This window comes from Dromiciops gliroides, chromosome 2, assembly GCF_019393635.1.
Source record: "Dromiciops gliroides isolate mDroGli1 chromosome 2, mDroGli1.pri, whole genome shotgun sequence".
Taxonomy (NCBI): Eukaryota; Metazoa; Chordata; class Mammalia; order Microbiotheria; family Microbiotheriidae; genus Dromiciops; species Dromiciops gliroides.
In genome coordinates this window covers 676,478,957-676,505,255 of record NC_057862.1, presented here as the reverse complement: position 1 = coordinate 676,505,255, position 26,299 = coordinate 676,478,957, and the positions used below count along the sequence as shown (strand labels likewise).

Here is a 26,299-nt window from a genome sequence, read left to right as displayed (position 1 = left end):
GGGGGCCAAAAAATTCTACACAGGTTTTCTAGTTTGCTGGCAGAGGTGTATGTGGGGGGTGTCATGCCCCCTAACACTCATGATGTGGAATAACTATTGGATTTTATTATTGGGGGGGGCTAGGTTTTCCCATTTAGTAGGTATAAGATATTAGCCTAAGGGTGTCTTGATTTGAATTTCTTTGATTGTTAGAGATATTGGGTATCTCTTCATGTGGTTATAATTAGCAATTTGTATTTCAAAATAAATTTTTCAGAAATGTATTTCAAAAACTCTGTTTATGGCTTTTGAATGTTGTTTCATCAAAGAATAGTATGGGGGCAGCTAGGTGGTGCAGTGGATAGAGCACCGGCCCTGGATTCAGGAGGACCTGAGTTCAAATTCAGCCTCAGACACTTAACACTTCCTAGCTGTGTGACCCTGGGCAAGTCACAAGTCATCATTACCCCACAAAAAAATAAAAACAAAAACAAACAAACAAACAAGAATAGTATGTATGTATTACTCTTATAGTTGTGCATTGTTCTTTTTGGATTCTGGATTTCATTTTGATCTATTTACTGGAAATTTTTTTTCCTAATCTGTTGCTTTCTTTTTATTTTTGTTACATTGCATTTGATACACAAAATCCTTATATTTAGATAATCAAGCATCAGCTTTTGTCTTTGGTAATTTTTTTGGTTTGATTATATAGATTACCCTCGCTCTATGATAAGAACAAATGTGTCTGTGTGCACTATGAAAACACTAAGGTTGTGACCCCATTTTATTTTGGTGATTATGGGGGATACATGGCCAGTCCCAGTTTTCCCTATGAAACAACACAATTTTCCAGAAATTTTTTTTCTTTTCTTTTCTTTTGCGGGACAATGGGGGTTAAGTGACTTGCCCAGGGTCACATAGCTAGTAAGTGTCAAGTGCTTGAGGCTGGATTTGAACTCAGGTCCTCCTGATTCCAGGGCAGGTGCTCTATCCACTGCACCACCTAGCTGCCCCTCAGAAGTTTTTGTTTGTTTGTTTGTTTGGTTTTTAATAGTAATTCCACTTCCCAAGGTTCCCTACACCTGGCTTATCAAACACTCTTCTCACCCAAGAGCTTTTAGACATACTGCTTTTAGTAGATTTTTGTCTTAAGAACAAGTTTCTTTTTGCTCAGTTCTTTTTCATAATCTTTGTATTAACAAAGTCCCATAATCCCCCATAGCCAAGCTAGTGTCAAGACCTGATGATTTCACCTTTGCAACATCTCCCAAATGGACCCTTTCTTTCCTTTGACGCCGACACCATCCTGGTGCAGGCCCTCATCACCTCATGCCTGGTGGGTGTGCCAGCCTCAAGTCTTTCCTCACTCTAATCCACCCTTCATTCAACCACTAAGGGATTTTCCCACATCACATTACCCCAACTCCCTCCAGGGGCTCTCTGTTGTCTCCAGGAACAAATGCAAAGTGCTCTGTTCTGCATTCACAGTTCTTCATAACCTGGTCCCCTCCTACCTTCTGGTCTTCTTCCCAACACATACGTTCAGTCCAGTGACACAGGCCTCATGGCTGTTCCATGTACAAGTAGAGGACACTCCATCTCTTGGCATCCAGCATTTTCCCTGACTATTCCCCATGTCTGGAATGCTCTCCCTATCTGCTCTGCCTCCTGACCTCCCTGGCTTCTTTTTAAGTTCCATCCCTAACTAAAAACCCATCTTTTATTGGAAGCCTTCCCTTACCCCCTTTAATTCTAGTGCCTTCCCTCTGTTAGTCATCTATTTATCTTGTATGTAGCTTGTTTTGTATATATTTAGATTGTAAACTCCTTGAGGACCGGGACTGTCTTTTTGTCTCTTTTGTAAGTCAGTGCTTAATGGCTTAATGAATGTTAATTGATTGATTGATTGATAGCACCATGTTGGGACAGCCAAGTGGCTCAGTGGATAGAGTGGCCGGAGAAGGAAATGTCAGACTATTCTAGTAGTTTTTTGGCATCACAGGTTCACACAACTGAAATGACTGAAGCATATCACCTTGTGAGGATATTCATACATGTGTTAGAACTGTTAACTAGAAGCTTTCAAATAATCATACAAGTTTTAGAGCTATAGAAGGGACCCCAGTACTCAACCATCTGGGCTAAGCCCCTTATTTTCAGTAAAGATGAAGAAACAGAGGCAGAGGGGAAAGCTCTTTGCTCCCCATCAGACTGGAGAGTAAATGCCTGGGCCAGTAAGTGCTAAAGCCCACCTCTCCCGCCTGTGGTTTTAGAGCCAGTTCCTTGCTATTCCAGGTCAGATTGGAGTTTCACAGGCAGGGCACATCCAGTACATATATGTATGTGGGCAGTTGGCTTGTAGTTCCTGGGGAGTTCTTTAATAAAGGCCCCCTACCCCCTTTTAAAAGGAAAGGAAAAGTAAGCTAGGCCCTTAAGATGTACAGTCTAAATAAGCAGTGATTACTTACGATTTGGGGTTTTGTTTTTTTAATATTCCTGCTTCTAGGTAACGCATCTGTGGCGCAGTAACATGTCCTCAGGCCTGCCGGAAACTGGCATGAGACATCAGCTTCGTGGGGATAGTTGTCCAATCGTGTTTTGATTTTTAACTTGTTTGAAGTGCAGACACTCGTATACTCGATAACTCGAGGCCTAGTCCTGAGTGAATAGGAGGCGCAAATGAAGGGACTTTGCTCAGCTTTATTGAGAAGCTTGTGGCTTTAAGCTCCAGATGTCCGTGCGCTGTAGCACGCCAGTGTGGGGCCTTGTTCACACTCTCCTTTTCTGTTTGCAGATTCTTTAATGATGAATGGGCCCAATGTTGCCAACACAACACCCAATGCAAAATCCAAAGAGGACCAGGTGGTGAATGGGCGTGATGAGAAGGAGAACAACCCCTTTGCCGAGTACATGTGGATGGAGAATGAAGAGGATTTCAATAGACAGGTAAAGGAAAGTGTGAGTACCCATGCTCTGTTCACTTGTCAGAGCCTCTGGGCTTCTGCCCCCCCAGGGCCTGTCTGCTCTGGGCCTTTTTTGGGGCAGGCCCATATGCTTTACCCTCTCTCCCTCCACTCACCTCTTGGCTTCTCCTGTCATCCCCTTTATGCCAGTGTCTTCCCTCTGTTGATTCTATTGGATGTATCCTGCATATGTCTTGTCTGTACATAACTGTATGTGAGCTGCCTCCCCAGGTCGTGGAAGCTTCATGGTTGTCTCTGCACATCCCCTGCTTTTCTTGGTCTCCCTAGCACTTAGCACTGGGCCTGCCTTCCAGAGAGGCTTTGGCTCAGAGCTGGCTCTGGCTGGGCAGGGAGGCCATGCCCTGGCCTGTGGGGGCCTGGGGGTGGGGTGGGGCAAGATGAGAAGATCACTAAGGAAATGACAGACTGCTCTCTGAGATCAGAGCTCCCCCAGTCACAAACTCAGCCGTGAGAAGGGGCGGCCTGATCCAGTTTTCTCATTGTGTAGAGGAGCCGGTATTTGGCCCAGGTTCCCTCACTGCAACCCGAGTTCTTTCTACTGTGCCACAGTGAGCTTAACTTGCAGTCTGCCTTCCCAGCTGGCCTTCGCAAGCGGCTGCCCATGTGGTCTGACTGGGACAAAGTACCATAACTTAAGGTGGACTTCTTTCCTTAGTTCACTGACTTGCACTTTTTTATTCTACTTATTTCTAATCTTTGACTTTTTCTGCTCCACATAACAGGCTATAACCTGTTATGTTTAAAATCTGTTATGACTAAAAATCTAATGTGTGGTCACCTTAAATCAGAAGCTTATAGCACCAGTCTTTGGGCATTAGGCATTTATTAAAATATATTCGAAGTTAGCAAAAGAGAGGAAGAACACGTGGAGTTCAGAAAGAAAAAGCCTAGCCACCCTGACCCTGCAGCCACCACCGAGACCTCCAACCCAAAGAATCATCCCCCATTCTCCTAGAGTAGAAGCCCCCTGCGGGACCACAAGAGGGGCAGTCCCCACACACAGCTCCAAGCTAATTGGCTGGTAGCATTGATTGACATGACTTATGGGCCGTTCTATGAATAGATGTAACCTCTGGACGCCAGGCAGCTCCTGGACACTAGTTACATGCTTTCTCCTCAGAGGGACGTTGCCCTGGTTCTCACAATGTCTTTCTTAGCAGGGGGGTGGTATTCTGATTCTCACAAGCCTAATTGATAGGAAAACCATCAAGGTGTTTGTCAAATATCCATATGGCCCAAGACTAAGCAAGAGGTTTAGGCGCACTGTCCATTGAGACCAAGGGTCTGACTCAACGTGGAGCCTTCCTAGACTCAGTGGACTTGGAATGAGTTTAACAGACTGTCCAGAACAGCTAGATACGTTGTGGGCTTCCCTGTGTCCTCATGTGAATTCCAGGGGCTTCATCGCTGGCTGGTGACCTGAAAGGGAGGCAGAAGCACACTGGGAGAGGGACAGAATTTACAGAGGCCATTCTGCTGTAAGTGTTGGTGCGCACAACAGTTCAGGGGATTGGACGAAACTGGACTACGTGTAATTTTCTACTTTGAGGCAGGAACTTGCCTCCTTAGAGTTGCACCTCCCGCACCACAGCGGTCATCTAGTCCCACCCCGACACAGAAGGAATCCCCCCCATCTGTCTTCCCTTGTAGCCAGCCCATTCCAGTCTGGGCCAACCTTCACTGAGGGAAGGCTTTGCTCACCTGCCATCTGGATCGACAGCTCTGCCCACAGCCTCTGTGCCCGGCTGGTTCTTCTCCTGCCAACAGACCCTCAAATGCCTAGAGACTCTGTTCATGTCCATTCTGCATCTTCTCCAAGCTCAGTGCCCTCGTCTCCTTCCTTCCCCGTCATGCTTGTTCTCTGTAATGTCGTCCTTAACCTGTGCAGCCCAGAAGTGGACCTCCGACTCTCTGTGAGGCTCATGTGGGCAGAGGGCAGCAGGGCTGTGGCTTCTTCCTGGCCGTTCTGCCCCTTTTGGACATTAATCTTGAGGTGTATTATAATGGGCATGGAGATGACTAGCAGGTTGTTGGCAGTGTGGGGTGGAGTTCTGATGGGAGATTCAGGCCTGTGCACATTTATTTGGGAGTTATCTGAGTAAATATAACTAAATCTTGTAGAGGCCAGATTTAATATGGGGAGAGTTAATTGGGTGGCTCGCCATAATATTGGGGTTCAGAAAATAATGAGGGACCTTTAGGTCCAAAGTTTCCTCCCTTCCAAACTGCCTTTTAAAATGATTCCTCCCAGGCCAAGCAGATTAACAGCCTCTTTTCCACAAACAAATCAGGTTTTATTAATGGGAATAAAATACACAGCAAAGGTGAAATTAATTAAGTCAAGGACAAGAGAAAAATGGATAAACTCCCTGGCTCTATCAAAGACTGATCATGATCTGGGGATCTTCCAGCTTCCAGCTCAGCTAATTCAAAGATCTGGACTCGTTTTTATTGACTCACCACCTGGGGTCTGTAGTTTCAATAGGAAACAGCTGTGCAGCCCTTCTGCAGTCTGCTCTCAGAAGGTCATCGACAGGAAAGACAAGCTCCCCTCAGCAAGCATTCCCTTTTCTTCTTTGACTCTCCTTCCCCCAAAAGCGAGGTCCTTCAAGCTGGATGTCGAAGAGTGGTTCCCCTGCTGACATCAGCAGCATATGTCGCTCAGGACACCCAGGTGTGGCCCATATCCAATCATCCCAAGTAGATACCTAGCCAGTTTCCCAAACAGTACTAGATCATTCAGGTGGGATTCCTGGGTGTCTACCAAATTCCATGATTTTATCACAATCTGTAGAAGCCCCTGAGATCTTGAGAGGAGAGGGGAAAGAAAGCCAAGAGAAAGGAGGCCCGACCAAGCTTTGGAAGATGTTCTGGGACCTCCTAGGGATGAGAGAGGGGTGATGATCCAGCAGAGGAAACAAGGAGAGAGCCCTGCCCAGGGAGGGGAGTAAATCCAGGAACAGGGTGTGTTTGACCAGGGCACAGGGTTCAAAGAGGGCAAGGACAGTCGGGGTTTAGCATGATTTTCCATCCATAATCTTTGAGAGGGAGGCTACAGGGGGATTCTAGGTGAGGGGTGGGGGAAGTGTGGAGACAGCAAGTGGAAGTGGAGTTTTTTCCAGAACTTTGACTGGGAAGGGGAAGAGAAATTTGGGACAATAGCCTGAGGGGTGGTAGGATCTAAGAAAGGTTTTTAAAAGTCTGAAACCTGAGCATATTTGTAGAGATCAGGGAAAAGGCTGGTTGATTTTTGAGAATGGAAGACAGAGGGGGCAGATAGGTGGTGCAGTGGATAAAGTACCAGCCCTGAATTCAGGAGAACCTGAGTTCAAATTCAGCCTCAGAAACTTGACACTTACTAGCGCTGTGACCCTGGGTAAGTCACTTAACCCTCATTGCACCCCCCCCAACCCCTCCCCAATAATGAGAACAGAAGACAGAGAAGCCAGGAATGAGCCTGTCCTTTATGTGGGGCATAGATAGTTACTAAGAAGTTCTTGGTCATGCACCTGCACGTGGTAGAGGTAGGAGGTAGGAGGTGTTAGCTAGTGAAGCTGTTAGGAAAGTTATGGGCCAGTGGGTGTACCTCTATAAGAACCTGGAGACCCGGCACGTTTTAAAACTCGGGACCCTAACAAGTCATAGAGGCCAAAAAGGATAAAGAAATAGAGCCCGGCCTAGAAGGAAAGTTTGGGGGTAACAGAGAACGTTCAGGAGAACCAAGGGCATTATCTGGAGCATGTTGGAAGAGTGAGATGAAGGGCTACAGGGGAGTTGAGGCAGTGACAGGGATGCTTCCTTCTCATCCCCAGCTCTTTCATAATGTCACTTCAGTTCAACAGCATCCCTGCCACTGCCATTGTGCCTTCTCCCTTTTTAAGGATTCCCCAAGGATCTCCCTGACCCTTTCTTTCCCCTCTGGAAGAGTCACTTCTTCCAAAACACAGGGTCCCAACCTTATGGCCTTTGGAGACATTCTTGAACATCACTAGTCTGAATTAGCCCAGGGTCTTACCTGGGGCATTTTCTAGATAAGGGAGGCTAGGTAGTGCAATGGATAGAACACCAGGCCCCAAGTCAGGAAGATTCATATTCCTGAATTCAAATCCCACCTCAGACAGTACTTATGTGATCTTAGACAAGTCAAACTGTTTGCCTCTTCTGTAAAAATGAACTGGAGAAGGAAATGGCAGATTACTCCAATGTCTTTGTGAAGAAAACACCAATGGGGTCACTAACAGTAAGATACTATTGAAAAATGGCCCAATACCACTTTCTACATGACTGCTTTTTTTTTTAAATAATATTTTATTTTGGGGTCAGCTAGGTGGTGCAGTGGATAGAGCACTGGCCCTGGAGTCAGGAGGACCTGAGTTCAAATCTGGCCTCAGACACTTGACACTAGCTGTGTGACCCTGGGCAAATCACTTAACCCTAATTGTCTCACCAAAAAAACTCCAAAAAGCAAAACAAATTAAAAAAATAAAACCTATTGGGGGGAATAATATTTTATTTTTTCCAATTACATGGAAAAATAGTTTTCAGCATTCATTTTTTATAACATTTTGAGTTCCAAATATTCCTCCCTCCCCAAGATGGCAGCAATCTGGTAGAGGTTATCAGTCTTTTTTTTTTCTCTTGGTGAGACAATTGGGGTTAAGTGACTTGCCCAGGGCCACACAGCTAGTAAGCCTCAAATGTCTGAGGCCGGATTTGAACTCAGGTCCTCCTGAATCCAGGGCCGGTGCTCTATCCACTGTGCCATCTAGCTGCCCCTATACATATTCAGTCTTGTTAAACCTATTTCTACATTTCCCATTGTGAAAGAAGAATCAGAACAAAAAGGAGGAACCATGAAAAGAAAAAAAGTGAAAATGGTCAACTTCATAGATGATGACTTTCAAGGCTGTTTTGCGAGGAATCTGATTCAGGTTCAGGCTGGACTACATGGCCACTGGGACTCTTCCCGCTTGGGGGCAATGATCCCTTGACTAAATCATATGAACCTTTTCCAAGAAGGGGAAGGTCATTATTTGTTCCCAGGTCACTCAGGTGATCTGTTTAAAGAAAAAATGTTCCTTTCTGATGGACACATTTTGCACGTGCACAGCCATGCAGTGTGGGGTTTTATCTGAGGATGCAGTTAGAAGAGGTGCTTTGGACTACAGAAGAGAGGTAGAGTGCTCGCTTCGGCAGCACATATACTAAAATTGGAACGATACAGAGAAGATTAGCATGGCCCCTGCGCAAGGATGACACGCAAATTCGTGAAGAAAAGAAGAGAGGTAGAAGGGAAGGAGTCTGAGTTTCAGATTGAGACCCCTGAGTAGGTTACTTTAGGGGTCTTCATTTGTAAAGAGAAGGTTTGATTGTTCTCCAGTGACCCTTCCAGAAGGAAGAGCTTCAAAGATTGAATGGAGAATGTGGCTTCACATGTGATGAGTAGGGAAAGATTGCACCATTCCATTGGGTTGAGAAGTTTGTACTGGAGAGGTGACAAAACATACCTGAAGACCCAAGGAGAGCACGTTCTTCCATATTTCCTACCTTGGTTCTGAGTGGGAAATGTTATTTTCTTGTGTGAAGGGGCCCCTCCAAACTGGAATGAGTCGGGGCGCCTCCTCTGTGAAATGGTGTCTGGCCTCTGGGTCTGAGTGAGCAGATCTTAGCGGTTCTAGAGCTCTAAGGAGTTGTCTCGGCAGTACTTGCTCCAGGCTGTTCTCTAGGCCAGTTAACATTTCTAGAGCCTTTGAAGGCTTGTGGAATGTACCATCAAGGCCACCAGGTCCTTTTCATATCTGAGTCTCTGATCCTATCGTCCCATTTGATCTTTACAAAGAGGCTCAGTGGGTAGCACACTGGGCCTGGAGTCAGGAAGAACTGAGTTCAAATCCAGCCTCAGACTTTTCCTTGCTGTATAAACCCTAGACAAATCATTAATCTCTCTTTGCCTTAGTTTCCTCAACTGAAAATGGGAATAATAGCCACTATTTCTCAGGCTTGTTATGAGGACCAAGTGAGATCCTAATTATAAAAGTCTCTTTGTACAGGGCCTGGCACATAGTAAATGCTTGTTCCGTTCCTTTGCAGTCCTGTGAGGCAAGTGCTACAGGTTTTATTATTTCTGTTTTATATAGATTGACTCAGCCTGAGTGAAGCTAAGTGGTTTGCCCAGGGAGACCCAGCTAATAAATGCCACTGGCTGATTTTGAACCCTGGTCCTTCCTGACTCCCAAGTCCAGCATTTGAGCCACTGTACACTGTCCTTTCCTTGTAAAAGCCATGGAATAAAGCCTAGTTAAGTCACCAGATGAGATGTAAGCCTGTGAATTGTTCTCTGGGGACGGCAGTGTCCCAAGCGACTAGTGAAGGACGTGGCGCGAGGGCCTCTGAAAATGATGCTCCTTCAGAATGTTTTTCACTTAGATAATCGTCAGGAGATATGTGGGGGTTTCTTATGACTTTTGATGCCTATAACACCTTGGGTAAAAGCTCAGTAAGATAGAAGTGGAACAGGCTGAAAGGAAGGACATCTGAACCTCTTAGGGCATTAAAGAACTCTGTCTGTTACGGAACATGTATCCTTGTGCAGCCCCCTTGAGCCTTTTGACGTTTTCAGATCTGTTACTCATTGCACACTGTAGGTTTGCGGTGTATCCTCTTAGGCAAATTGGGAATGGTTCCCAGACCTTTTTCTTACACCAACTGCACCTGGGACATGGGTGAATTAAGGAGGAAAAAATCAATTTCACTTCCATACCTATTGTCAAATCAGTTTCTTCTTGGATAGACAAGTCAAGCTTTTAGTGTGCAGTGAATAAGAAAGCATTCCAGAGAAATCAGGGACCCCGATTTTTAGTCAGTGAGGCCAGTCTGGAATCCAAAGGAGCTGGACTACGGTTTGTTCTCTGTTCTTTCTGAAAGTTTTCTTTGGAATAGTGGGCAGCTGGTTAGTTTGGGAGGGTGAGATGGAGGGCACTTTGCACAAATGGGGAAGGTTTTCTTACCCTCATGATACCATGATCCTTGCCTGGGATTATCTGTGCCCAGACCAGTAACAGCTGCAGACAGACTCCACTGGCTACCTTGGTGGGGGTGGTGGGGGTGGTGGCAGGCATCATCAGCTGTGATTTCCAGCTGGAGTGCTACAGATGGTGGTTACAGCAGGTCATTAGGGTCTGGAGGAGCTGTCAGTGGTGATCATGGAGGATAGTGGGGAGCGTGACCTGAAGACCCACACGAAGGGTTTGAGGTCGTCTTCCAGGACTGGCCGCGTCACTTTGGTCAAGTCTTCCAACTCTGCATTTGAGTTTCCTCCAGAAGAAATGAAGAGGTTTGAACAAGATTAATTCCAGCTTCGAGCCTATGATCCTGTGACTGTGTGCTCTCATGTAGCCCAGAGAACAGACATCAGTGCGCTTCAGATAAACAGTTAATAGGGAGGTGGCCAGCAAGGAGGGATGAGCTCGAGTTGGGGAAACTCAGGTTCAGTTACTGCCTTGGAAACTTGTCAGCAATGGGACCCCGACCAGGCCCTTAACCTCTGTCTGCCCCACTTCATACAAGTGTGTGTATGCGTGTGAATGTATATGTATATACACACACCTTAAAGTGCTATGTAAATGTCAGCTATTACTACCCTCCTGACTTCTCAGACTTTTCCTAAAAAGGGGTTGTGCACAGGAGATAATTTCAGCTGCCTTCACATAAGGGGATAGAAGCCCCCAGGGCAGATTCAGTACCCTCTCGCCCACCACTCACTGCTCCCCAGCAGCAGGGCTGCACAAGCAGACCGACAGGTTTGCAACAAAACCTGGGTCTGTTCCTTCCCTGCTTTTCTGTGCTGCAGAAAATCAGAAGCCAGAAGCCTGGCTGTACTTTCTGCTGCAACAGAGTTCAGCCAGAGACCTGAAGAACAGAGGGAACCGTGGCAAGACACCTTGTGCAGGGCTATGTGATTCTTTTTCCCCAGAGGCCATTTGGAGAAGGGACTGAGGCTGCTGAAATGTCAGTTGCCCCGTGTGGGATACAGCTCTGAAGTCCTGCCCCAGGGAAACCTTTATCAAAGGAGTCAGAAAGTGAACAATAGGGGAATATAAGGAAGATGGTAAAAATGACCTGGGATCTCAAGAGGAAGAGAATTCAGTGAAGGACCCTGTGTATAAACAGACAAGCCAACAGGGAAGATATTAATAAGAGAAAGGAATGTGGCCTTCAGATCGGCCCAAAGAGTCCAGACATCCATAAATAAATGTTTCTACAATATTGGACAAAGGAAAATGAATCAACACCTGATGAGGTAGAGGAACCAGTAGATTTCTGAGAGATTGTGGAACTACAGGGGAATGCTCCTAAAATGGTTTAAAAGAGAAATAAGAATTGTGAGAGCAGAATTTATGGCCCACAAAGCAGACATAATTGATAGACTAGAAGAACTTGGGTCCACTGTGGCAAGAATCACCAAAGAAACAAGAGAGAATAACTGATTTGGAATGTGAATACAGAGAAGTGAAGGACAATCTGCAAGGTGATGCAGTAATGTGTTTTTTTTTGTTTTTTTTGTTTTTTAGTGACGCAATTGGGGTTAAGTGACTTGCCTAGGGTCACACAGCTAGTAAGTGTTAAGTGTCTGAGGCTGGATTTGAACCCAGGTCCTCCTGACTCCAGGGCCAGTGCTCTATCCACTGCGCCACCTAGCCGCCCCAAACAATATCCCTTTTTTTTTTTTTAATTTTTTTTGGTTTTTGGCGGGGCAGTGGGGGTTAAGTGACTTGCCCAGGGTCACACAGCTAGTAAGTGTCATGTGTCTGAGGCTGGCTTTGAACTCAGGTCCTTCTGACTCCAGGGCCAGTGCTTTATCCACTGCGCCACCTAGCTGCCCCCGTGATGCAGTAATGTTAAGAGGAAACAATCAGGGGCAAGCAAAACCTTTGATCTTGACAGGGTGTGTAGAAACAACTTAAAGATTGTAGATCTCCCAGAGGAAAACCTGTGTTCACAAGGCAAGAAATAATTCAGGAGAACTGTCCAGAACTGCTGAACACAGAAACCAAAGTGGCCATTGAAAGAACATACAGATTGCCTGTAGAAAAGAAGCATGAGGGGCAACTAGATGGCGCAGTGGATAGAGCACTGGCCCTGGAGTCAGGAATACCTGAGTTCAAATCTGGCCTCAGACACTTAACACATACTAGCTGTGTGACCCTGGGCAAGTCACTTAACCCCAATTGCCTCACTTAAAAAAAAAAAAAAAAAAGAAAAGAAGCATGGCTGCAAATGCTTCAGCCATAATCAGGAGACATTGACTAAGTACTGCCCATGTGCCGTGCACTGTGCTGAACTCTAACACACATACATACAAAAGGAACTGACGTTCCAATGAAATGAATGAGCTATAGGGCTGAAATGACCTTCCAGGAGGAAGAAGCTCCTGGGGCATAATGGGAAAGTCCAGAGGAGTCCCTGCATACCAGAGCCTAACCATTTATGGAGAAAGATGCACGGTCAGTCAGAAGAGGTGTTTGAAGCTTTCCTAGGAAGAAAACCAAACCCGAAGAGATTATCTGCTCTGGCACCAGTAATACAAGAAGGGCAAACAAATAGGACAGCCAAGGACAACAACAAAATCATGACAGAGACCATCATGGTCTAAAGGGACATGAGATGAGGGTAAAAACAGAAGTTCAATACATGATGGTGGAGAAATAGGCCTGAACCATCACAGACTAAACCTCACAACACTCTACTTACAGATGAATTAAGGGCTTCATTTTGTTTTTGTAGGACCAAATTCCAAAGTGAGATGGCCCATAAGAGGAAGATGAGAGAGGTTAATATGTAACATTCCCTAATTAAGTCAAGGGAAAATACCTCCTATAGTCCCCAGAAGCACGAGATCCTAAGGAGAATGGGCAAAGAGGCAAAAGGAGGGATCAAAACAGGGAAAGAAGGGGAAATCTTGTTTTAGTGATGAGCACTCCCATGGCAGAAGAGAGACCTTCTGTAAAGAGAGATGGAAACCTTACAAAGAGTAGATTTGCAAGGATTTGGTGCTCAAAGAAACTACTTATCTGGCTTCAGGAAAAGGGGAATCAAAGCTCCTGGGGACTACTAATTGAAATGATTAATAGCCTCAGCAAAGTTGCAGGCTACAAAATAAATCCTCAGAAATAAAGAGTATGACCATAACAACAGGATCCAAGAGGCAATAATGGAAAGAGAAATCCCATTTCAAATAACTACAAAATTAGTTAACTATCTGGATATCAATCTACCAAAGCACACAAAATATGTGTGTGTGTGTGTGTGTGTGTGTGTATATATATATATATATATATTCAATTACTGTGCACCTTAAAGAAATAAAGAATAATTTTAATAGCTGGAGGTCTATTAAGTGCTTGTGACTGGACCATGCCAGTGTAATAAAAATGACAATGCCACCTAAGTGAATTTATAGTTTTAATGCTCTATCAGTCAAAATATGCATTGTAGTACTTGATAAAATAATTAAATTCATTTGGAAAAATAAAAGATTTAGAAAATCAAAGGGAATAATAAAAGATGTAGGGATGAAATGGGAATAGGACTTTGACCTCAAACTATATTTTTTATATATATGTGTATATATGAACACAATTACAAATCACTTTTCACACAAATAAAATCAGATCTAAATAATTAGAAAAAATATGAATTGCTCATGGGTAAGCTGAGCTAATATGATAAAAATGACAATTCTACCTAAATTAATTTACTTATTCAGTGCCATATGAGTCACACTACCTAAAAATTATTTTATAGAGCTAGAAAAATAATAACAAAATTAATCTGGAAGAACAAAAGGTCAAGAATATCAAGGGAACTAATGAAAAAAAAATGCACAGGAATGGGGGCTGGCCATACCAAATCTAAAGATATATATGAAAAAAGAAGTCATCAGAACTATTTGGTACTGGCTAAGAAATAGAGTGGTGGATCAGTGGAATAGGTTATGCACAGGAGACACAGTAGTAAATGACTATAGTTATCTACTATTTATTTGATAAACCCCAACTCAAGCTTCTGGGATAAGAACTCAATATTTGACAAAAACTGCTGGGAAAACTGGAAGATAGTATTGCAGAAACTAGGCATAGACAATATCTTACACCATATACCAAAGTAATGTCAAAATGGGTACATGATTTAGACAAAGTATGATACCATAGGCAAATTAGGAGAGGAAGGAATAGTTTACCTCTCAGAACTATGGAGAGGAGAAGAATCTATGACCAAACAAGTGATAGAGAATATTATGTAATGTAAAATGGATCATTTTGATTACATTAAAAAGGTTTTGTACAGGCTGGGTGGGGCAGAGTCAAGATGGCAGAGGAAAGACTGTGACTTCCCCAAGCTCCTGATAAATAATCCAAATACTCCAGAAATAATGACATAAAACAATTCCTGGAGCAGCCTAACCCACATAAGAACAGAATGAGACTATTTTCCAGCCAAAGACAGCAACTTGGATCGCCTCTGAGCCTGTTTAGGCTCAGAGAGGAGCTCAGCACGAGGGACTGAGCCTAGAACAGATGGCACCTCCAGCGCCTCAGAGTCTTAGGTGCCAGCAGCTTCTTCTGACGATTGGCTTGCGGACCAGTGACGGGGTTCATTGATTGGCCAGGGTGAAGTGACTGCGGTCTCTGCTAGAGTTGGGGAAAAGCGCCTTGGTTCTGAACCACTGAGCAGACTCGAGTGGTGGGGGCCCAGTGGGGGAGGGTCACAGGAACGCCAAGCTTCTGACCATAGAGAATCAGATTTCAATGAGACATCTACTTCCAGGTTGAGATGAGTAAGCAAAGAAAACAGAGGACAATAGACAGTTTCTTTGGGGGCAAGCCAGAATACACCCTCAGAAGAAGATAATAAAGTCAAAGCTCCAACATCCAAAGCTTCCAAGAAAAATATGAATTGGTCTCAGTTCATGGAAGGGACTTTGAAGAGAAAGTAGGAGAGATAGAAGGAAGATTTAGAGAGGTGGAGGAAAGAATGGAAAGAGAAATGAGAGCTATGCAGGAGAGTCATGAGAAAAAAGTCAACAGATTGAAAAGCCAAATGGAAAAGGAGATACATAAAACTCTTTGAAGAAAATGATTGCCTAAGAATTAGGATTGAACAAATGGAAGCTAGTGACTTTATGAGAAACCAAAACACCTGTAAATCCAAATGAATAAAAAAATAGAGGGCAATATGAAATATCTCCATGGAAAAACAGCTCACCTGGAAAATAGATCCAGGAGAGTAATTTGAAAATCATTGGACTACCTGAAAACCATAACCAAAATAAGAGTTTAGACAGCGTCTTCCAAGAAATTGTTTGGGGGAAATTGCCCTGAGATTCTAGAGGCAGAAGGTAAAATAGAAATTGAAGAATCCACCGATCACCTCCTGAAAGAGATCCCAAAAGCAAAACTTCCAGGAATATTATAGCCAAATTCCAGAGATCCCAGATGGAGGAGAAAATATTGCAAGCAGCTAGAAAAAAGTTTTGTATAAACAGAAGCAATGCAGCCAAGATTAGAAGGAAAACAGAAAGGTGGGAAACAATTTTTGGGGGGGTGTAAGTGTGAAGTGTTTGAGGCCAGATTTGAACTCGGGTCCTCCTGAATCCAGGCCTGGTGCTTTTAGGGAAATAATTTTTACAGCCTGTGTTTCTGATAAAGGCCTAAGATACATAGAGAACTAAATCAAATTTATAAGAAGAAAAGTCATTCCCCAATTGAGAAATGGTTAAAGAATATGAACAGGCAGTTTTCAGATGAAGAAATCAAAGCTGTCTATTGCCATGTATAAAAAGGCTCTAAATCACTATAATTAGAGAAATGCAAATTAAAACTGCTGAAGTACCACCTCACACCTATCAGATTGGCTAATATGATAGAAAAGGAAAATAATAAATGTTGGAGAAGATGTGGGAAAATTGGAACACTAATGTATTGTTGGTGAAGTTGTGAACTGATTCAACCATTCTGGAGAGCAATTTAGAACTATGCCCAGGGCAGCTAGGCGGCACAGTGGACAAAGCAAAGCCCTGCATTCAGGAGGACCTGAGCTCAAATCTGACCTCAGACACTTGACACTTACTAGCTGTGTGGCCCTGGGTAAGTCACTTAACCCTCATTGCACCACACAAGAAAAAAAATATGCCCAAAAGGCTATGCATACTATTACTATGACCCAGTAATACCACTACTAGGTCTGTATCCTAAAGAGATCATAAAAAAGGGAGAAGGACCCACATGTACAAAAATATTTATAGCAGCTCTCTTTGTGGTGGCAAAGAATTGGACATTGAGGCAATGCCCATCAGTTGGCTGAACAAGTAGCGGTATATGAATGTAGTGGAATACTATTGTGCTATATGAAATGATGAGCAGTCAGAGTTCAGAAAAACCTGGAAAGACTTAAGTGGACTGATGCTGAGTGAAGTGAGCAGAACCAGGAGAACATTGTACACAGTAACAGCAACATTGTGTGATAATCATGTGATAGACTTGGCTCTTCTCAGCAATACAATGATCCAAGACAATCTCAAAGGACTCATGATGGAAAATCCAGAAAAAAGAACCGTGAAATCTGAATGCAGATTGAACCATACTGTTTCTACTTTTTTTTCTTTTCTTTTTTGAGGTTTTTCCCTTTTGTTCTGATTCTTCTTTCACATGACTAATGTGGAAATATGTCCAATGTAATTGCACATATATAACCTATGTTAGATTGCTTTTTGTCTTACAGAGAGGGGAGGGAAGGGAGGGAGGGAGAAAAATCTGGAACTCAAAATCTTATAAAAACAAATGTTCAAGGGGGGCGGCTAGGTGGCACAGTGGATAAAGCACTGGCCCTGGATTCAGGAGTACCTGAGTTCAAGTCTGGCCTCGGACACTTGACACTTACCAGCTGTGTGACCCTGGGCAAGTCACTTAACCCCCATTGCCCCGCAAAAAACAAAAAAAAAACCAAAAAAACACACAAAAAAACAAATGTTCAAAACTATCTTTACAGGTAACTAGAAAAAATAAAATGCTATTAAGATTGAAAAACGACAGAGGTATCAGTGAAAAATTCATTTAAAACAAAATAATGAACAGTTTCACAGGTCAAAATTGTATGTCATGTACTCAACATTTAAAGGAATAATGTGGCCAAATTACATTTTAATTTTCTGAATTTTCAGTTTTCTCTTCCTAGGGAGTTAAGAAGTATCTGCAAGAGGACAGCTAGGTGGTGCAGTGGATAAAGCACTGGCCTTGGATTCAGAAGGACCTGAGTTCAAATCCAGCCTCAGACACTTGACACTAGCTGTGTGACCCTGGGCAAGTCACTTAACCCTCATTGCCCCACCAAAAAAAAAAAATAGCTTTGAAGAAGTATCTGCAAGTCAGGCAGCCAGAGGTAGAATCATAGGAAGCAAAGGGTCTGTGTAGCCTGCAGATTGATACTGATCAGTTTTTATATGTGATCTTTGTTTGTTTGGTGGGGCAATGGGGGTTAAGTGACTTGCCCAGGGTCACACAGCTAGTTAAGTGTCAAGTGTCCAAGGTCAGATTTGAACTCAGGTCCTCCTGAATCCAGGGCTGGTGGTTTATCCACTGTGCTATCTAGCCGCCCCTATAAGTGATCTTTGAAATAATTTTATACAGTTTTTGCAGATGTTGCCAAATTAAAAGGGCTCTTTTTTAAAAAAGAGAAATACTCATTAAGGAAACAGAAATGATTTGTTGTAGGCATTCATGGGCTTCTTCTAGTTTTGAAGAATGAAAAAAAAGTCCTTTTCAGTAAAAGGCCAACAGTGGATCATTAGTGCTCTTCATAACAAGAACTTGGAGTGCACAGTCGTCGGTCTTGGTCACTTCACTTTTGGGCTGCTTCCCAGGTGACATGACTGGGCAGACCCGTCGGCCACTCTTTGTTCCTCACTTTTATAAAATGTTGAGTGCGCTCCCACAGAGCCACTTAAAAGGAGCAGGTGTGGGAAGGAGAGTCGGTCAGAGTGCCCCAGAGATAGCGGGCACCTGAAGTCGCCCCGTATCCTGTTAGGAGCAAACGCTTCCACCTCCCGTTTTCAGTTTACCATGGATTGGGGCCTTCGAAGCCCTGCTTGAACCCAGGATCAGGAAACAGCCTTTCTCTGTTCTCCAGCCCCTGCCCAGTCAGCCCAGTCATCGGGTCTTTTCTCATTTCTCTGCCCACCACTCCCCGAGCTTTCCCCATGTAAGGAAGCTCAAAGAGAGAAAGAGATCCAGTAAAGTCACGCGGGGTTCGGCCGGTAACAGTTTAGTTCTTAGGGACACGAGAGGCGCCAGCTGCCCCTGCCCTCGAGGGGCTTGCATTCATGCTAAGGGAGGTGGCAGGGAGGTTCAGGATACGAAAGCAGAAGGTTGCTTCCCAGCGGGAGGGTTTAGCCAGGAACAGCCTCCTGCAGAGAGGGGCAGGGAGGGAGAGGGGCGTGGCCAGTGCTGAGGCTCGGGGACAGCTCCTCCTTCCCCCTCCTCCTTCCCCCTCTTCCTTCCCCCTCCTCCTTCCCCCTTCCTCCTCCCTCCCCCCCCCCCCTTCTCTCCAGCATCGGGAGGGCGGAGGAGAGGAGACTGATGGGGCAGCCAGGGGCCAGGTTGGGAAGAGGTCTCCGTACTTGACACAGTGCAGGGAGGGAGATACGTGTGCTCCCCCTTCTCCGGTTCCGTGTTCCGTGTGGTCGGGGCGTTCCCTTGGGCCGGCTTGGGGACCTCGGGCTTGTTGTCTCCCCAGTCTTCTCGCCTGCTCGGCATCAGTTGTCAGAGCCCCTTCCTTGCCTCCCCCGGCTTCCCGCTTCACGCCTCCGGTAACTCTTCCACCCTCCTTTGCTGCCAGGTGGAGGAAGAACTTGAGGAACAAGACTTCCTGGACCGCTGCTTCCAGGAAATGCTGGACGAAGAAGACCGGGACTGGTTCGTTCCCTCCCGGGACCTGCCTCAAGGCATTGGGCAGCTGCAGCAGCAGCTCCATGGACTTTCTGTCAGTGACAGTCACAGTTCAGAAGATATCCTGGTAAGGGCCCCTGGTCGTGAGCGCGCCGGCGGGTTTTCTGTAGCTGCCTCCCTCCCCGCGTCCGCAGAGCCAGCCTCCTCGGGAGGCCAGCCTGGGGACTCAGGGACCCGGGCCCTCTATTTCTCCTGGCCGGGCACAGCTTCCGCAGCGCTTTGGTCCTGCAGGCTTTTGAAGGATTTGAGTATTTGTTCACTTGCTAGCCAGCAGCCTGTGGTGCCTTCTGAAATCAGGAGTTGGGGGGATGAGCCCCGAGTCCCTAGACTGTGTCCTTAGACAGTGTCCAAATAAAAACAGGCCGGGCCTATCTCGTGTTGACTGTGCTTAGGCTGAGAACTTAGCTCGCGGGGGACTTAGGGCAGCGGAAGGCCGCTGGAGCCCCAGATTGGCCATGGGGTTGGGCCTGAGCTCTTAGTCTAATGGAACACGAGCCCCACTGAGGAAGGAAATAGGGGCCCTCTCTGAAGCTCAGGACACCCCCACAAGAGATACAGGTGCTAGGAGGAGGTTCAAAGTCTAACTTCCTGCACTTACAGTCTTCCTTTGGCTCCTTGTTTCAGAGCAAAAGTAACCTGAACCCTGATGCCAAGGAGTTTATTCCAGGAGTGAAGTACTGAATTTTCCGAAACCTTTCAGGAGGACTTGTGGGTCCCTCTGTCCAGGGACAAAACTGCACAAAGAGGCGGGAGCTGGAGGGGGTGGGGGGTGCTCAGGGGAGGGGAAAGCAGAGGGTCAAACTCGACACTGTGAATCGAGTCACTAACTCGGGCAATCTTATCTACAAGCTTCTGCGTATCTCTTTTGTTCTGCTAGCCTGCATTGGGGCACTTTGGATTTTTTTTCTTTTTTCTTTCAATTTTTCCCTTTTTTCTTTTTTTTTAACATAATGGCCTTTTCCTCCTTTTTTGGTTTTTTGTGTGTGAGAGGATTGTGGTCTCTCTTGTCTTTCTTTTTCGCACAGAGGACATTTGTATGTGTTAAGCATCTTTTTCCAACATTAGTGTTTAGGGAATGCCCTTCCTATCCTGCAGCATACTTACCAGATTCAAGGAAAACCTGAAGAACTCCTTCCCATATCCACTAAGCTGGCTGAACAGAAGGGGGGAGAGGGGTGAGGAGAGGTGGGGTGTGGGCTCCCCCAAAGTGGCTTTTGGACCGTGGCCTGTCGGAGCCGCTGCCACGGCCCCTTTCTTTCTACAAAGAGCTCCATCCCAGGACTGTCTCTCAGTGATCATTCAGCAGGGAGCTGTCAGTCATGAATTCTTTCAAAATCCATCATCACCATGCTCACTGGTCTTCCGGGTCCTGAAATGGAGCTCTCAAGCATTTGGCTGTAGGCACCTTTGGTCTCCTCCTTCTCGGGTGTCCTGGGCCCCTTCTCCTTCTGCTGCCTCCTGGGTCCCTGGGCTCTTAAGGGGGTCAGTGTTACCAAGGCAGTGGGGGCATAGGTGGCATGCCATGTTTGCCCACCAGCAGCTCAGGCCTGGGGAATTCCTGTGTGCATTATTTTCACTCAAAAGTTGGACTGCACCACTGTGATTTTTACAGTGCTTACCTGTTAGCATTTGGTACTTTCTTTACCTCTGCCAGCTTTGCTCTCCATAAAGGCCTCACCAGGGTGGGTCATGTCCAAAGATTTTTCTCCAGGGCTTGTCCCCCCTTGTGCAGTTTTGCCTGGGGGCTCTTTCAGAGGACCCTCGATCTGAGGGGAGGGGCACACTCCATCCCTGTCCGTTACTGCCGAGGGGCCCGGGAGCCCTGATCCCATCGAGTGTGCTCCTTTGGTTGTCCCTCCTCCTTACTGAAGGAGGTCTCTGTTGCTAGTATTCATGAGAAACTTAACCCAACACTAGCCTCATGGCAAAGGGAGGAATCAGGCCAGAGCTCCTTCACTCCAAGGCCCAGCACTTGCTGGCCCATTTGGGCATGTGTGCAGTAGCTGTGGGGCGGCCAGGTGGCTGTGTGTTTGAGTGCCCACGCCGCTGCTGAGAGGAGCCACTTCCTGGGAAGCCCTTGGTTTCTTGATGAGCCAGAAGAGGGTTATCTTTTTAACTCCAGACCCATTTCTCTTCCCTCCATAATCTACCCTGGTGTTTCTTGCCCTGCTCATTTCGGGGAGACTGTCTCGCCCCCTTGGCTCAGTGAAGTGTACCGGTCCTTGGAGAGCAGGTTGTCCATTCAGAGATGCCAGCAGGGTCTCCCTCCATCCCTCCCTTCACTAGAGATGATAGCAGCCCACTTTGAGCTCGGGCGCCAAATACTCCTGCTAACGTACCCAGATCCCAGAGGGTCAGAGCCTACAAAACCAGACCCTTTTTCATCCTCAGCCTTAAGGGATAGTTGTGAAGGGTCTGCTCTACCCTTGGCCTCCCTATTGGGGGTGCGGGGGAGGGGGCTTTAAGTAATCACGGAACCCGGAGAATACCCCATTACAGTGAGCACAACTGGGCCGCCTTCGTGTGTGGCCTGGAAACTCCGCTCCTTCCTCTGTGCTAACGAGACTCTCTCTCCTGCTTCCGGGATCATGAATGTCCATGGTCTGGGCTTTCTGCCGGCACCACCTCTGTCCCATCACCTCTTTGGCCAGCACCAAATCCCTGTGGACAGAGGAACCCTTGGTCCCAGGCTGCTTGAACTCCGAGCTAAGGCCCCTGCAGGCCCAGGGAGCAGCTTTGCCCTGGTGCTGGGTGTTCAGGGGAAAGCTCTTCTCCCCGCCCCCCCCCCCTTCACCAGCCTGAACAGTCAGGAGGGAGGAGGAGGGGGAGGACAGAGCTGCTGGAGGCCCCTCCTAGTGCTCAGCCCTTTAGAGGTCTCCTTCGGGGGGAGGGTTGTACTTTAAGTCACTACTCTTTTTAGCTTCAGTATCTTTTAATCAGAAATGGAATTGTGTAGCTATAGAATCATAGATTAGGTCATTGAGTCCAACCTCTCCATTTGACAGGTGAGGAAAATGAGGCAGACAGAGGCTAAGTGACTTGCCCAGGGTCACAGAGTGAGTCAGTGTCTGAGGCTGGATTTGAACTCAGGTCTCTGACTCCAAGCCCAGCTGCTTCTCCAATAGTGGCTCTTGGGCAAGCCTGGCAATCCTACGTTAGGAGGGATGTTCTGTTTTAGGGTCTGTTTAATGATTATGATGAAATTCCCCATTGAATTGTGTTTTTTCAATTTTCCCTTTAAAACAGGCTATTTGACATGGTGGCAGTCACCCTTGCCTTTGCCAGTAGGGAGTGTGCGGGGAGCCAGAAATCCATCCAGGGCATAAATGGCCTCTGTGCTTCTGTCATCGGGGTTGTTGGGGGGGGGGGGCACCGTAGCAGGAGTCTTCCTGCATTATGTTTGCAGTGGTAGCTGTAATACCCAGCATCATTGTGATGGCAGCGCAAAGCTGGGGTTCAGGGGCTCAGGGTCAGCGCAGGTGCTGGGCAAAAGAGCCGCGGTTTGAATGGGATTGTTGGTTGTGTGAGAAGAAAGAAGTAGGAAGAGAGAAATATGGTCCTAGGGAATATGGAGGGGCCTGTCTCCTGGCCAGAGAGACAGAGAGACAGGCCTGGGTTAATGGGCTTCTTTGGAGCCCCACAGATAGTGTGATGAATTGCTGGGAAGGTCTGTGAGCGGGTCGGAAACTGGTGCCCAACAGAGGATGAGCGAGATTGGCCAGTCTGGACGAAGTGGTCAGACTTGGAGTCTCGGGGGGCTCACCCCTCACCTCCTGGGTACACCATATCAGTGATTGGAGAGGTAGGCAGAAGGGGAGTAGGAAAGGGTCCTTAGCTCTAGTCTTCCTCTCTGGTTTGTCCCAGCTGACCTCCTGCCTCTTCTTCCCCCCCCCAATCCCCACAGGAATGGCCACTTTAAACCCTCAGTTCTCCCCAGTGGCCTGTGGAAGCCTGTCCACTGCGCCCTCTACTGTCACAGACTAGAGTTGCAGTCCCAGACAACAGTCTGGTTAGCAAGTTTCAGAAAAAATTTTAAAACTTCCATCCCTCCTTGCTAAGGGTGTTGGACCTGGAAGAAGGAAACTGTGTCTTCCATTTCCCATTAACTCTTTGGTTTTCTCTTCTTCCCCTGCCAGCCTCGCCTGGGCTGAGCAGGAAGCTGAGCACAGGGGCCTTTCCCAGCTCAGATGCTTATCCCTGGAGGCAGAGGAGAGAGAAGGCCTTGGGGTCTTCCTGGTACTGAGCACACTCTTTGGCTGAGTGGCTGTTACCATGCTGGTCACTCCCCACTTGGAAAACAGAAGCACATTTTAAAAGCAGAAACTTTTGTTCCTTCAAGCTATAATGATTTGCAGTTGGCTGTAGCCAATGCTAAATGATCACTCTGCCCTGGCTAAGAACTCGGAAACCTTTGTGGGGGCTACTCTCAAGAGCACACTTCATCACAAATACAAAGCACACCGTGGCTGTCAGCCACCACTGCTGCACAGCTGCCTCTGACTAGGGCTGCCACCAAAGCACAGCTCTGCCGAGCCAGCCTGTCTCATACACTCTCTCCAAGAGCCGGGAACTGTCATGAGAAAGCTTGGATCAATCCATTCCACGCACAGAGCTCTGGAGACTCCCAAGGCATCTAATGATGGAAGAGATGATGGAATAACTTGGAAGCATCCACATTGAGCAGGCTCTACACCAGCTTTCTGATGAACATGGTGACCTCTCCGTGGGAGGGCAGTGGAAGGGAAGGAGGGAGCTCTAGAGGGTTGGGAAGGGGGGGGGGGGACTGATGAAGTGGGGCTCCCACAGGAGGGAGGTGAGTACGGGGGGGGGGCTCTAGATGGCCTTTCTGAGCTTCGGCTGCTGGAGTGGGCCCCTTGTCCCTCCCGGGGCTGGGGGAGATCTGCAGGTGTGGCTCCTGCCCTTCATCTCCTGCAGAAATAACCAAAAGCACTTTGGTAAAGCACGGGCTACACAGTAGTTGGGTGAAGAGCTTCCATCTATAATTGTTGGAAGAGGGAGAACATGAGTTTAAAATCAAATTTTTTTTTTTCATAAAAATGTCAAAAAGGAAAAAAAAACAAGTTACTTTTTCTGAACTTTGCTATTCAGACCAAATGGCAGCTCTTGAAAATGTCAATAAAATGAGAAGGCAACGACGGGCTGTGGTAGTCCTTCTGTGGCTGCTTTGTGTTGATCCTGACTGCTCTGGTGTCTGCAGTGTGACCTCAGGACTCCCCACTCCTCCTCCCCACAGCTTTCTGGCCCCCTCACTCCGTGAGGATGCTCTCCTGAGACTGTGCTATGAAGTATTAAGTCCTTGGTGTGGGGTTCTGTGCAAAGCTAGGAAGAGTTCTGACTCCCGGCCCCTTCCCATACTCGGGTCCAGGCACACTGGGCTTTGTGGGTGTTTCTCAAAAAAACCCAGTCCCTGTGTCTTTGTATACATTGTCCCTTGTTCCCCCAGCCAGAATGCCCTCCCCCCTCCTTTGTACCTCCTAGAATCCCTTGTTTTCTTCCAGACTCTACTTGAAGCTTTCCTGACCCGCTTCTGCACCCCCCAGATTCCTTTGTATTTTGTGCACTTACATGAGCAGGTCTCTGTGGATGGGAATTCTGTTCCTCGATAGGAACATTGCATTTCTGTCTATCACCAGAGCCTAGCACAGAGTACCATCGACACTGGAGATTGACTAGATAGGGAAGCAAGTGAGGAGGGGGCAGTGGCTGACTAGCTGGGCAAAAAGCCCAGCCGCTGGTTTTTGTTTCTGGCACTTGTGGAACAGCTGAGACCAGAGGGAGAGTGGGGAGAAAGCCTTGAAGCCCCATCCCCACCCCCAGTCCTAGGAGTGAGCTCTATCATGTGGATGAGTCCTAGGCTCAAAGAAGTCAGGGGAGCTGGGTTTGAATGGCAGTGCTGATGCCAGCTGTGTGGTTTGGTTCCTCCAGGGAACAGGATACTGTGTCTCGGTATCCTTTTTTGAAATGAGGATAGTCAGAATAGCTGCCATTTACATAACAGCATTATGGATTGCAAAATGTTTGAGGGACAGCGTCCTTAAACCCTCCCCTCCCCAAAGCAGTCAGGATCTACAGTTATGATGCTCCATATTTTCCAATGGGGAAACTGATTTATCCTACAGCGTTGCTCTTGGTTACACAGCACGGTGGAGAGAAACCTTGGTCTTGCCTGACTCCAGATCCAGAAGTGTGTCCCCTGGGGGGGTCCCATTCCTTGTTCTGCCATCTCTTAGCCATCTGACCCAGGGTAGACCCTTGTAGACCTCTTAGTGTTATGTTGGGTCCGGTGAGGCGAATCACGCCTGTCCTGCCTTCCTCAGGAAGGGGTTACAAAGAAAGGGCTTTAGGGGCAGCTAGGGGGCGCTGCAGTGGATAGAGCACCGGCCCTGGAGTCAGGAGGACCTGAGTTCAAATCCGGACTCAGACACTTAACACTCACTAGCTGTGTGACCCTGGGCAAGTCACTTAACCCCCATTGCCTCACTGAAAGGAAAAAAGGGGGGGGGGGCTTTAGCAGAACTTGTAAAAGATTCTCCTCATCAAGAAATCCTGTGTTTGTGGCTCCCTGTAACCTTTAGGATCAGCCTCACCCAGCAGACTTGTGCTTTAGCCCCTTCATGCTTACTGTGGGTGCTTGCTGATGCGCGGACGCCCGTGTGGGCCGGCTGACGGCCTGGAGGCACTAGCCGTCTTTAAGCCATCCCCGGTCTGCCCTCCATGGCCGCTGTGTGCTCAGGCCATTTGCCACCAATCTGTCTGCATTGAGTGTGACGTGTATCCCAACAAGATGTAAAGTCCCTGAGAACGGGGACCCAGCAGAGCCTGACGTATAGCGGGCACCTCAATGCTTATGAACTGGGAAGGCAGCTTTATTGTAGACCAGGTGGTACGGGGCCTAAATGCCAACACTTTGGCACTAACTTAACTATGTTAACTATTTCTTTTGATGAGGAATCTGTGGCTGGGGGTCGTGGGGTTGGGGGGCGGGGGGGGGGGGTGGGGGGTAACTCTAACGCAGCCTCTTTTATACCCAGGGAGTCACTTAACAGCTATGTAGCCATTAAGACCAAAGCTCACAGAGCTAGTGCCAAAGGTAAAATTTGAATCAGGGTCTTTCGTGAAGAAAGGCTGTAATAAAAATCTGAAACGCATCTTCTCCGTAGCCATAGCTATAGGTAGCTGAAGTGTAGTAGGCAAGCTTCGCTTAGGCTCTTGTGATGTTTAAAAAGTTCCAGAATTTCTGGGTAATGAGTCATTTTGTTAATAATGAAGCTTTTTAATAGGAGGTCAGCGGCCTCACGAATGCCAGAGATC

At 46.8% G+C, this 26,299-nt stretch overlaps 1 protein-coding gene and 1 non-coding gene across 7 annotated transcripts in view; both read left to right on the top strand.

The window, feature by feature from the left end:
- PAIP2B (poly(A) binding protein interacting protein 2B) overlaps positions 1-23,306 on the top strand; it is a 63,881-nt gene extending 40,575 nt beyond the window's left edge. For all 6 annotated transcript variants that reach the window (XM_043989269.1, XM_043989274.1, XM_043989271.1 and 3 more), the window contains 3 exons: positions 2,777-2,928; positions 18,858-19,034; positions 19,592-23,306. In XM_043989269.1, the coding sequence (XP_043845204.1) occupies positions 2,785-2,928; positions 18,858-19,034; positions 19,592-19,648 (378 nt within the window). In that variant the 5' untranslated portion in view covers positions 2,777-2,784 and the 3' untranslated portion in view covers positions 19,649-23,306. The remainder of the gene's footprint in view (positions 1-2,776; positions 2,929-18,857; positions 19,035-19,591) is intronic.
- Positions 8,147-8,253, top strand: LOC122744830. Its single transcript, XR_006355172.1, has one exon. It is a non-coding gene; the product is annotated as a U6 spliceosomal RNA (small nuclear RNA).
- Positions 23,307-26,299: the final 2,993 nt, after the last annotated feature.